This window comes from Equus quagga, chromosome 15, assembly GCF_021613505.1.
Source record: "Equus quagga isolate Etosha38 chromosome 15, UCLA_HA_Equagga_1.0, whole genome shotgun sequence".
Taxonomy (NCBI): domain Eukaryota; kingdom Metazoa; phylum Chordata; class Mammalia; order Perissodactyla; family Equidae; genus Equus; species Equus quagga.
The window spans coordinates 48860876-48873906 of NC_060281.1; the positions used below are offsets into that span (position 1 = coordinate 48860876).

The 13031-nt window shown below is 52.7% G+C and overlaps 2 protein-coding genes across 6 annotated transcripts in view; one reads left to right on the forward strand and one right to left on the reverse strand.

The window, feature by feature from the left end:
• Positions 1–2069, forward strand: part of DTNBP1 (dystrobrevin binding protein 1) — a 118329-nt gene extending 116260 nt beyond the window's left edge. For all 3 annotated transcript variants that reach the window (XM_046641243.1, XM_046641241.1, XM_046641244.1), the window contains exon 10: positions 1688–2069. In XM_046641243.1, coding sequence (XP_046497199.1) covers positions 1688–1905 — 218 coding nt within the window. In that variant the 3' untranslated portion in view covers positions 1906–2069. The remainder of the gene's footprint in view (positions 1–1687) is intronic.
• A 766-nt stretch (positions 2070–2835) lies between these two features.
• The window catches only part of JARID2 (jumonji and AT-rich interaction domain containing 2), a 254706-nt gene continuing 244510 nt past the window's right edge, over positions 2836–13031 (reverse strand). For all 3 annotated transcript variants that reach the window (XM_046641238.1, XM_046641240.1, XM_046641239.1), the window contains 4 exons: positions 12885–13015; positions 11714–11897; positions 8566–8673; positions 2836–4778 (listed from right to left, as the gene is read on the reverse strand). In XM_046641238.1, coding sequence (XP_046497194.1) covers positions 4596–4778; positions 8566–8673; positions 11714–11897; positions 12885–13015 — 606 coding nt within the window. In that variant the 3' untranslated portion in view covers positions 2836–4595. The remainder of the gene's footprint in view (positions 4779–8565; positions 8674–11713; positions 11898–12884; positions 13016–13031) is intronic.

The following is a 13031-nucleotide window of genomic DNA, read 5'->3' on the forward strand; positions in this document are numbered from 1 at the left end:
GGGGGACAAATGTGCACAAATTTAACCATAGTTATTATTTCCCTTCACAGAGCAAACGTCAGAGTATCGTGAGCCATCACGATGTTCAGATCTCTGAGCTCAGGCACCTCCTGCTGCACTAACCCCGTGTCTGCGCTCATGGTGGCAGGCAAATGGGGCATGACGGTCGCAGTCATGAATGGCTCAGAGATTTAAGTGCTCTACCCAAATGCCTTCAGAGAACAGACAGTGGGGCCAGCCCCATGGCCGACTGGTTAAGTTCACACGCTCTGCTGCGGCGGCCCAGAGTCCCCAGTTCGGATCCTGGGCACGGACATGGCACCACTTGTCAGGCCACGTTGAGGCAGTGTCCCACATGCCACAGCTAGAACGACCTGCAACTAGGATATACAACTATGTACCAGGGAGATGTGGGGAGATAAAGCAGAAAAAAAAAGATTGGCAACAGTTGTTAGCTCAGGTGCCAATCTTTAGGGGAAAAAAAAAAGAGAACAGCTTTCTTAATTCATGTTTTACTGCCTCCTGTGGCAGAGAAATTAACGTTGATTGGGTTTGTGTGGTTATCTTAAGGTCTGGACATGGGAGCTCCCTGCGTGGCTCACACATCCATCCGTCTTCTTTAAACTCCCCGCCTTCATTCAGCAGATGTTTATTTGATGTCTGCCATGAGCAAGGCCGAGATGTGTGCTCAGCACTTGGCTTCTGTTTTACAAATTAGTTGCAGCCCTGTGTGCACTTTCACGCCATTTAATACCTTCCCAAAATTTCATTTCACATTCACTTAGCAAATATTTACTGCAGCTCCAGCCCTGTATCTGGGCTCAATTTCTTTTAAATTTAGACCACTCCTTCTGGGTGGGTCATCTTATATATGCAGCATTACCAAGAAGGTGTTTTAAGTTTTCCACATACAAAAAAGGGGACAGGCCTTAAGCTCAGTCCTTCAGCAACACTTTGTCCCCTCTAGACACTGTCACCAACCACAGGCTCCACTTCCTCTAAAGTCAGATCCCTTGGGTTTCTTGTCCACTTGGGCTGTCTTTAACATCTCAATAAAGCAGCTACATTCTCCTCTCCTGGAAAATATGTGAGAACAGTGTTGTCGTGGGGCAGGGGCCCTGCCTGTCCTGAGAAGGCTGGGACACTGGAGATGGGAATGACACTGGCCCCTCTCCTGGAGTCAGGAAGAGATTTAGAACAGTGACTCCGTCATCTGTGTGGTTGGGTTCCTTTAAGCTCTTACTTAGCTCCCATGAAATGGGAGAACTGCCAAAAGATCAGCACGAGTTTTCTCTTAGCATTGATGTCTCGGAGTTACTTCAAGAACGTCAAGTAGCAGATATGGATTATCCAGGATACATGGAATGCTTCTCACAGAAATGCAGTGTGTGCCCCTGGGCCTGCAGCACAGGATCTTACTGGATATCGACAAAAGGGTTCTGGATCTTTTCATCTGTCACAGGTGCAATCAGCTCAAAAAACCCCTGGGTGCCTCTGGCATCACCCGGCTCAGCATTTTTGGGGACAGTCCCTGCACTGCAATGAACAGCCTGCTTCTGCAGCCCCCAGACACCGCAACAACAGAGTTACACCCCTTTTATTCTATGCAGGTTCAAACAGTCATCTTCAGTGGCAAGTCTAAATGGCAATACTTTTATGACGAAGTTTTTCCTACTTTATTTTGCAGGGCCTGAGTCGAGTATCGGCCAGAGTGAAGTTACGCTGCAGGTTCCAGATCCCTCTGAGTTCCGAGCTAAGCTGCCTACCCTGTCCTCTGCCAGCCCTGACCCAGCCACCCAGGACCCCAGCGAAGGTGGGGAGTCCCCCGTTGTTCAGTCTGACGAGGAGGGAGTCGAGGTGGACACTGCCCTCGCCACTTTACACACTGATGACAGTGACTCCTAAATCCGGGCGCTTGCGTTCTCTGACCACCTGAGGAAGACGCAGCTCATGCAGAATCCCACTGTGAAAGCTGGGGGTCTCATGGAGGCGCTTGATTTTGACACGTGCGAATAATGTGTGCGAAACGGACTGAAAGAGCAGGTGACAATAAAGCTTGAGGCTTGGAACTGGGCGAGTGCAGAGCCGGTTTGTAAAGAAAACCTGGTCCGTGCGCACGTCCTGTGTACGCAGGAGGGCGGCTCGGGGTCCCAGGGCCACCGGGGGTGCTGCGCTGGGCCGGAAAACGTTAGTCTGCACATCGGCTCAGCACTGGATATAACCCTTTTACAGACAGAAAATCCTGCTGCTTCTAAAATATAACAACTGTAGTCCCACTCAGCTCTAACAAAGCGTGGGTTTTCATCTGACCATTACATAATAGTCCACCAACCAGCCCCCACTTTAAACTGGAGCACACAGTCTGGGCCCAGAGGGAGAGACAGGAGGCCAAATCAGTAGTCACTATTCCTGCTGACGAGGAGCTGCTCACGTAGAGCTGTCTGCCTGTGCCTCCACTCCTGCAGCCCAGCACCCAGCGGGGATGGCAGCCTGCTCACAGCAGGGGCAGTGCAGTGGGGGAGGGCCCTTGCTCAGGTGAAGGCCAGCTGCAGGGCAGAGAGCCCAGCCCAACCCCACCTGCTGTCACAGTGCTGCATCCCGGGGAGCAGGGCCACAAGCTGGGTTCCCCTGGGCAGCACGGAAAATACGGGGAAAACAGCAGCCATTTGGGTTTGCTCCAAGGGGACTCAGACCATCACCAACAGATGGAAAGTGAGCATGATTAACCTGTGTCCTCTGCTCCACTCCCTACCTGAGGGGAGAGATCTCAGCCCTCCGCCCTCTTAGCAGAAAAGAAAGAGCTCATTTCATTCACTCATCTTCCACAAGACAGACAAAAGTCCAAAAAACTTTTTTATTATTAAACCTTGTAGTACAAACCTGAAAAGTAAACAAAAAACTGGCAATAAACAACATGAAGTCTTCCCTCCCAAGGGAGGAGTGCAGAGCAGCGCTAATAAATTAAATGTCAAACTGTAAGCCATAGGCAGAAGTTTACTGTCAAAAAGAGGGAAAGTACACAGCAAGGCCATAAAAACCGGACAACCACATTGGAAAACACTTGACTCTGTTCATGTCATTGTTAAATATTCCAAAACAGTTCAGTCTTCTGCAACAACAACCAACAAAGTGTATCACAGGACGTTCCTGACAGTCCCACTGGCGAGCTCAGTGCAGTATGGGTAGCTACGGGATCGATGAGTCCAATCATGAAACAAAGAACAGCTTGTGAAAACAGGTTCCCTTTTTTATTCCACACATACTGTACACACAACCGGAGAAGGGCAACAGCTACTCCATTATTATTTTTTTGTTGTTGTTCAGTGATGTAAGCAGCACTTATAAATGTTACAAGAAAAACCCTGTAAGCATCCAATCCAACCGATGAAGAAACTGAAATGTAAGGCTTTTCTTCATCTTGTCTTCTCACCCCCCTCCCCACCCCCCACCGAGAAAAAGGCTCAAGTATTTAAAACAATTTACAGGCGTATGTACAAAAGGGATGGGAGTCTTTTTTTTTTTCTTTTTTTTTACTTTTTGTTAGAACATGAAGAGAAAAAATAGACAAGATGAGGGCAAATGCATTTTCACATTCAACAAGAACTGCAGACCTCCTAGTGGCTCTGAATGTGATCACAAACGAAACAAATTTAAAAAGAAAGATTAATGCTGACTTGTGACGGTGTCAAATGACAAGCAGTGAGATGAAGATGGAATGTTAGAAAGATTGCACATCTATGACAAAGAAGCACTTAACGGCTTCAATCACTTTTTTCCTTTTTTTTTCCTTAAGGATGCTATTGAAGGGTTTTTTGATAAAGTAGCCAACAGCACCAAAAAATAACAGAATGGATTTCCTAATGAAATCAGGCACAGGTTTTCCTCACGTGACCCCTCCAAGGCAGGCAGTCTTTTTCTCCCTCGCTCTTCTCTTCCCTTAGACAGATGCATAGTGATGTGCTGGTAAAGAGAGCCTAGTCACCCCAGTCCCCTCAGGTCGCCTCTGGTTAGGAAACGACGTCCGCCTCCAGCTGCCGCGACCGCCCGCAGAAACACAACGGCGGCTCTCCGGTTTAGAAATTACAAACTCATCTTGCACATGACAGAAGAAAAGACAGCCAAAGTAAAGCCATTTCTTTTCAAGTTTTTTTTGTGTGTGTGTCTCCTATCCCTTTTCCTCTCTAGAAAAATCTGCTCACATGACTGATGGTTTTAAAATTTGTTCTCCAAACTTCACCCTCTTCAAAAATGGGTTAAAAAGCCTTTTTTCCCCCAACAGTTACAAAAAAAAAAAATCAAACAAACAAAAAGGCTTTTGTCAGCCACAGGGGCAATACAAATTAATACAGCCCCTCAAGGGTTTTAAAACAGTGAATATACGGCAGTTTCAAAAATCTGACTGCAGTATCTAGGTATTCTAAGTACAAAAAAAAGTTCAACAGTTTAATGCTAAAACAAAATTAGTTCTCTAAAACCAGAAGAAAATCTTCTTTAGAGCTAGTGCAAAGACAGCTTGTATCCTACAGCAAGTACTCCAAACTAGAATATAATAATTACAAAAAAATAGATCTCGCTTGACCACGGGGGCTGGATCTTCAGGAGGAGCTCGAAGCACTTTTGGCTGCGCTGGAGGAGGAAAGCCGGGCCGGCGGCACGTCCACCGTCGCTCTCTTGCGGGGCCCTCTTTTTGGTGTAGGTTTACTGAGACAGTTCTCAATGCTGCCGTTCTTACCAGATACCTTGCCACAGATCTGATTGACCAGACTGATAATTTGTTCCTGTTGGGGGTTGAAAGGAAGGCAAAGAATTATTAAACCAAAAGAATGTGTCCCCAGAACCACCCAGGAGACATGTAAGCCAAGCTGGGCTGTGCAGCTGGGCAGCCAGTCACCTTCATCAAACCCAGTCAGGACTGAGATTTCTGAGCACCGACCGCCTACAGTTCGGGAACTCCTGCTGGGAGGGCCTCTGAATATCTCCCCTAGCGACTGTGAGATGCAGCCGGCTTGAGGAGTTAGAACACCACTTCATGAGAACGATGCCCCTAACTGGGCCCCTAAAATAAAATGCTTTCCTTCCTCGGGAGAAACTTGCCATCTCTCATCTGAAAGCCAGCGTGACACAGGGCAGGCTCCTAACCTCCCCTTCGTCATCCAAGACTCGAGGGAGCCTGCAGCACCCCCCAGTGGCCGTGAGGTTTAAACACACTGACAGGCTAGGAGCCCCGGAATCCAGGAGTCCCATGACGACACACGGGAGGTACAGAACCGGCTCCTAGGAGCAGTATGCCCCTGGGTCTCCACAGAGCCCCTCACCACGGAGCCAGATCACACCTGAGACGGACGCGGCCAGCAGCTACAGCTGGTCACTGTCCTACTGCCAACCACCAGGGAGCCTCCGTGGGTCACCCCTACAACCTTGGAGCTCAAAGATGTCAACCTACAATGAGGTGTTTGAGAAGACTCATGGGCTTGAGAGCTCTAGTCCTCTCGACTTGGCCCTGGATGGTGACAGATGCCTGCTGGCTTCATAGGTCCCCTCACACTCGAGCCTACTTCACCTGGTCTTGCACATGCAAACATCTGTCTATAAATATTTCTCCTCCTCAGCGAAGGGGAGATGGCAAACAAAACATTCTTATAGTTCACTCGAGAGAACCATCTAGCTGTTGGTATCAAAAATATTTCTAAGTTTAACACAACTCGTAACCATCCAGTTTTAAAAGAAACCATGGAAAGAGTATCAAGATGGCAGGTGGCTTGACATGCATTTCAGGAGCCTCCTGCTCTGGGCCAGGGACGGATGGAGCCCTGGAGACCTGGGGTGGAGGCTATTCCTTTACTCAGAGCCTGGGGGCCACATAAGGCCCAGGGCCTGCGCTTTGTCCCTCTGGAAACGAGCACCAGAGGCTCTCATTACAGAGACGTGGGAGGTGTTGAAGAAGTTAAAGGCAAACACGGGAGAAGCGAGTGAAAAGAAATACGGTTAAAGGCGCCCCGGGATGGGGCAGGGCTGGGTATTGTAAAAACAATCTCTGTGGTGTTTACAGCACTTCTGATAAACACGCTACTAAAGGATAAACAGATGAACTTAGTAAAAACCCAGTTACGTGTGGCAAAAGCCCCCTCGACAGCAGGAGGAGCCAATGTCGTGCGGTCAGTGGAGGACATACTGCCTTCATCTGTGTGACCAAAGCACCGGGACACAGGATGTACCTGCTGGGCACACCAGGGCTGAGAAGAGCAGCCTATGAGGGCTCATGAGCGATTCCTGAAACCCTACCCTGAGCCAGAAAGTCCCCAATTAAAACAAAATGCACAGTTCAATTCAACAGGGAACTGACTGCAGACTCTCCTGCAGGAGAACAAGTGAGGCCACAGGCAGAGAGGCGGCTCCGAAGCACCCTTTCTCCTCTCGTCCACCCAGTGAGGAGGCTTCAGACCGACAGCCCCTGTTCGCGTGATTCACCTGCCAGATCTGGTCCCGTCACCCCACCCCGCTACCAGATGGGCCGTTTGCAGAGTGTCACAGTCGTGCTGGAGGAGCCCAGGGCCATGCAGACTCCCACCCAGGAGGAGGCGGGCTGGGAACTGAGCCATGAGCGGCCACGCCTTTGCCGAATGCGCTCTTGACAAAAGAGGAAACGCAGAAATGGGTTTCCAGCGTTCTCATCCTACAAGTGACCCAAAGGCCCACCAACTCTGCCCCTCGGCCTGCGCCCTGCAGATGCACGTCCCCTCCCTGGGGCTGGGATGTGTGCCGGAGGGCACGGGCACCTGCCACAGGACCAGCTCCTCGGATCCCGCAGGGCAGGGCGGGTTGTGCCCTGCACACGGACCGGCCACTGCAGACGTCACAGCGAGGGGGACCCCGCTCTGGAAAACCTGGGACAAGAGCCTGCGGCCATCCCGGCGCCCTCCACGGTGGCTGACCAAGGTGGCTCATCACCAGAGACTCTACCAGACTGCAGGGACCGAGCCGTGACACAGAATGGGCTTCAAAGACGCCGTCTCTGACGATGACAGGGGTTCCAGTAAAGACACAGCGGGAAAAACCAACCCCGGGCAAGGGGATGGGGTGGGTGTCTCCTCACACTGGGGAGGCAGCACAGCAAGCAGTGAGGACCGGCTGGACCAGGGGCTGAGGCAGCAGGCGGGGCGGGGAGGAGCTGCGGCCTTGAGGGAGAGAAAGGCCAGCCTTAGAGCGGAGGGCCCTCGGGTGAGGACAGAGTCGGCTGGCAGCTCCACCTGCTTCTGCCGCGCTTGCCCTCAAGATTGAGATTAGACGACAAATTCCTATGAAGATAAAGATGCTGTGCTGCTGTCCGCAGGGGATCCACGCAGGAGCAGGCGGGCCTCTACCGTGCCGGCACACAGCTTTCACTCGCCCCTGCCCCCTCACCCTGGCGGACAGCTGGACCAGTTACAATGGTCACTGTGTGTGATGAAAGGGCAGCAGGCGTCACAGTTGAGCGCGCCCTGGGATTCTAAGCTGGAGGGAAAGTGCCCTCTCCTCTCCTTATGGGAGCTGGTTCGGCACACCCTGGCCCGCAACACAACTTCGGAGCACAAACTCCCTCCCGAGGGCTGCCAGCTGCCACTCCAGGGAAGCGATACCAAGATGTAGTTAGCTGTGGCCAAGGGAAGGTACTAACTGATGTCTCAGAGACTCCGTGGGGCTACAGCCAGGAAGACTCCCCTGGCCCAGGACCTGGGAATCCGGCTTCTCTGAGGTCAAAGAGCCAGCCTGGAGGCCCTCAGAGCAGGCACAGCTGCTCGCTCAGCGTGTCCTGTGTCTAGACGGCCCAGGGCCTGCAGCAAGGGAAGACAAGGCCTATATCTTCCCTTGCTGATCCGAACTGGTCACCTTCACTTTGGGTCTGCCCTCTGACAGATGTGCATAGGCAGCCCACTGTCCCCTCCAAATCTGGACCTTGACCTGGGCCATAGAGAACAGCACAGTCACCCATTTCCTTAGCAGCCTGGCCAGACAGGGTGGTACTCTGGAAACCAGCACCCAGATCCTGAACCCACGTCCCTGGTAAACTGAGGCCCGGGTGGTCAGGAATACTGACTGTGACACTCTAAGAGCTCAGGTGGGCAAGGCAGAGGCGTGGGCCCTAAAGAGCTGCAGGCCGGCTGCAGGGCAGGTGGAGGGGTGGGCAGGGCCCACTGGGACAAAGTGACAGTTAACATGAAGGAGGAAACTGCAATGAAACAAACCTTGTCAAAGTAAAGAAATTTCTACAGTTTCAGTTCCCGGGTGTCTGGAGGTCAGGTGGAACACAAGCTGAACCTACCCATTTCCCCCGTGTGTGGGCAAAGAGCTACCTCCCCATCGAGTCAGGCTCTGTCTGCCAGAGAGCCCCGGGAACCACGCTGGCTGCATCGGGTCCTAGGCTTGCCAAGTGGTACGGACAGAGGCTCACTCGTCCCTATGGTAACGAGGGCAGGTGACAGTCACCTTCCCCTACAGAGGCCCTGGCTGCCTTCCTGGGCACTCGGAGCGCCAGGCCCCAGAGGCTTGCCTCAGGCAGGGCCCCCCTCGTCCCCCGCAGGGACTGACCTCATCGTAGCGGTACATCAGCTTCAGTCCTCGGCAGGACTTCTGCTTCTCCACGTGGCGCAGGGCACACTCCAGGCAGAACACCACATTCTCGTTCTCCTGTACGACCTGCGGAAAGAAGCACTCCTGAGGCCCCGAAGGGGCTTGACGCACTGCTGTCCAGGGACACTGGTGAGGACAACTGGAAGAGGGAGAGAGTCCCCAGAACAAGCCAGGAAGGCCTGTCCTTGACATCGACGGCCAAGCTAAGGGATATCATGACTCAAAAACATCAGAAATGGATGAAAAAAAAGCAACAATTGTGTAGAACAGAGTCTTCAAGCAGGAAACAACTGACCGTCTCCGAGTTGCAGCTGAGGGCGGCCACGAGGCCCCTCCAGGTTTCTGCTGCATGTCCCCAGGGGAGGTTCTAAGCACCATCAAGCCAGTGAAGACGGGATGAAATAGTGATGCTTGTTTCTAAGTTCTCGAATTCTAAGGGTTTCTGAGACTTTTTGTGCAAAAACTACCCTGGCACAAGAGGTGCGAGAAGAGACCCAGAGCAAGGAGGACTAGACACTGGGGCCGGCGTGCAGGGAACACACCCCGGACATGCAGCAGCCACGTGCTGTGTTCTCAACCTGCTGGTCAGCGGCTCAGTCAATCCAGCTGGTTACATGGAAGCTGCCCCTACACCACTGGGAGGGCCACTGCCTCCATGCGAAATCACCCCAATCACAAGCTCTTGATCCTCTGCAACCAGACAGGGTCCCCGGCCTGCCCCACAGAGGCCTCCGGCTGCTGTGGGAAAGCATATGCCAAGTCCTGAGGCCACACGGAGCACATGCAGACAGCACGTGGACAGGCCTTTCTGCTTTAGACATGGGGAGGGAGGTGTGCCGTGGCTGGGCAGGGGCTCCCTCTGCACGCGGGAGGGCCTGGTCTGTGGGGGAAGTGCTCACCCGTCACCCTGACTTCTAGTCCTGTTCTCATTCTGTGTTAAAAAAAAAAAAAAGGGAAAATGCTGCCTTAACACACAAGATCCAAGAGCTTCACAGGCCCTTGTCATGAAGATTTAGGGGAAAGACAGGATTCCCATCTTCTGAGTTTCTAAGCAAAGACAAGAAGAGCTGTAGGAGAAAGGAAGTGACACTTATCGGCAGAAACACATCACCTTTTAAAGACACCTGGGGCTAAGGACAAGAATAGACAAAAACACTAAACAGACTAAGCAGAAATGCAAGAACTTAGTAATCCAAGCAATGAAAATTGTAAATATGAATAAAATCTATTTTTACCTATGAATTTAGGATATAACCTTTTAAAAACACCAATCAGGCTGATGATAAAAGACTGGTCAGAAGTGACAACTCTCAAGCCACAACGTTCTGAAGGAGAGCTTGAAAATAAGCCCACAGGAACAGACCAGGGCCACACACAGAGCTCCTGACGGTGTCACTCACGTTCATGGGAAAGAGCGTGGTTATTATTTCCCATGGGAGTAATTCCATCCAGCACAAGGAGAAAGGACATGGAGTTACCCAGCTTTCGTGAGTGATGTTTATGAAACGGTGTTAAGATCGGGAGAAATGCTTGTGACTTATTTTTTTTTTTTAAGACAGCATGGTTCTCAATTATATCTTTAAAAAAGAACCTGGAAAAAGAAAGACTGGACAGAAGAAAATATGTAAAGTGGGATGCAGAGTTGTTACCGTCTGAATTATGCCCCTCCCCCAACTGCAATGTTGAAGCCCTAACCTCCCAGGACCTCAGGATGCGACTATATTTGCACACAGGACCTGTGAAGAAGTAATTAATGAGGTCTTAGCGTGGGCTCTGGACCAACAGGACTGGTGTCTCTGTAAGAAGAGAAGATGAAGACACAGACACACATGGGGGAAGACCACGTGAAGATGCAGGGAGAAGGCCATCTACAGCCAAGGAGCGAGGCCTTAGAAGAAAACCCTGCCAACACCTCCTTCTCGGACTTCCAGCCTCCAGACTAGGAGGAAATAAACTTCTGTGTCGAAGCCCGTGGTCTGTGGTGCTTTATTATGGCAGCCCTGGTGGCTATTCCAGAGGCCTCTCCCCTCTCCCAGTGTTCTGACCCCTCAGATGCTACAGTGAGCATCTGACTCAAACAGGAGTGCCAGCCAGGTCCCTCTTGTCTGCGGGGAAGCCGGGTAGGGGCCAAGACATGGGGCTGGGAGTCAGATCTGGGAAGCACTCACGGGACGCTGCTGCCATGCCAGGTTTGGGGTGGGCACTTACTATGTAAGCTTCTCTATCTGGAAGAAGGATCTGCACAGGCGGGGAGAGGGCACTGGACCTGCAGGGCTGTGAGTGCCAAGCCGAGGCATGTGACAGTGGAGACAGCTTGAGTGGGAGCTGGGTGTATCCCACAGACCTGTGTCAGGGCAGCTGCCCCAGGGGAAGGTAAGAGACAAGCTGGAAGAAGCAGAGGAGAGGGCTACACCAGTCCAGTTGTCCACTCAACCAAGGTTTTTCCGGCTGCAACTGGCCTGCGATGAGGGTGAGGGGTGGCAATATGGACGTAATTAAACCCAAGGCTGGGTGGGGCAGGCAGACCTGAGAAGACTGGCTGGCATGTAAGAAGTCCTTGAAGGGCACTGTGGGAACAAACCAGAAAGGAGGGAAGTCGGACTAACTGTGTTGGCAGATGGAGAGGCAGGAGGACGAGGGGGCTCAGGGAGGCCAGAGCAGAGCCCTCAGCAGGTGCCATGGGTGCACCCGAGAAGCAGCCACGACCAGAGGCTGGGAGGCTGGAAACAGCAGAGTGTTGCTGAGGAGAAACGTTAGTTTTAACCAAAGACAGATTCCAGTGTCCTCTGGGGCAATGTGATTGGTCACACAGCTGAAATGGAAACTGGAAACAAGGAAAGAAAGTGGGGCCCCCACACCTTGTCAGTGGCAGTAGAAAGAGGGAAGCCCAGCACCGCGCCAAGGGGTGGGACGGGGGAAAAGCTGGGCCCAGGGACAGGGGGTGACAAAGCAGTGGCACAGAGGGAGGGCCACTTCTTCCAGCCATGTGACTGTGGGCAAGGGACAGGAGGGGACAGCACAGAGCCAGGGCCTTGCTCCGTTCCCACCCTCGCCTTGGGGAGTTGCGTGCTGCAGGCAAGGGCCCGAGCTCGGGGGCAGGGCTCACCATAGACAGGTAGCACAGATGCTGGCAGATCTGACACCTCCTCTCTGAGGTCTCCAACTGCAGCCACTTTCGAGGCTTTTTCTTCCCATCCGCCACGGTGCTGCTGCCATCGTGGCTGCCATAGCGGGCAGAGGAGTGGAGGCCGGCCTCGAACAGCTGCCGCCGCTGCCGCAGCTCCGTATCCCTGGGCAGACACCGCGGGGGGCGGCTGTGAGGTGCCGGGCCTCCTCACTCACCTTCCCAAGGTCCCAGCTGGGGACCCATCTTTCTAGGCAAAACGTCAGACCCCTTGCTTCTAAGGCAGCTCTGGTTACTGGCCTCTGCCTGTGGTTAATGGGGTGGAGCCCCAGGACCCACGGCAAAGACAAGTTAGCATTCCATCGGGGCGCCCTGCACCCTGAGCCAGGGATGGACTGACACACTGTCTGCCGGTATCATCAAAGGCTCAACCGACACTGTGGACATCCTGTCCCTCAGTACTGTGGACTCTCCCTAGAGGAAAGATCATGAAGCCACATGGCAGGGAGAAGGGGGTGACACAGGAAGCCGAGCCAGACAGGCATGCTGCAGTTTCTGATGCACAGCTTCCACCATTAGGCGGGCTCCTCTGACCACCACAGGATCAAAGCCAGGGGAGGGCCTTGGACTTGGGCCTTGGACTTGGGGATGGGCCGGCTCCATGCAGGTGCTACATCTGCTGTAGCTGATGCCAGCTGCACGGCGGTGTCACACATACACACCACAAGCAGGTTTTGCAAGAAAACAAGTGGTGACACAGTGAGACCTCTCCAAAACAACTAGGTGCAGGCAGTGACTTGAGGCTGCAGGTCACCATTTCCTCACTGGTGAGAAGCTGCCAAGATCAGTGGTGCTACAGGGTCAAGAGCCCACAAAGAGAATTAACCTTTTGCATCAGCACATGAGAAAATTCTGACTCCAAACATCAAGCACGAAGAGAGATGGGGAAATTAATTAACAAAGTAAAACAAACTACACCCAAAAAGTCTTCCTCCATGTGGCTAAGCACCAGGTGGGCCGTGCAGCTCTGAGCAGTGGCCAGCGAGATCCTACAGGGGACCAGCCTTCGCCTGCAGCTCCCGGCCTCGCCCTCTCCCCCCGAAGCCTGGAGGGGGCAGGTCCCAGCCTCCGCCTGGAACCAGCGCCCATGTACCTGAGCTCGTCCAGAAGGGCTGAGATGGTGCTGAGAGTGGGACCGTTCTCCTTCTTGGCTTCCGCCTGGGCGATCTGGTAGAGTAACTTCTCCATGGAGAATGGCTTAGCTATATGGCGACGCTTCATTTCCTGCAAGAGGCGGGCA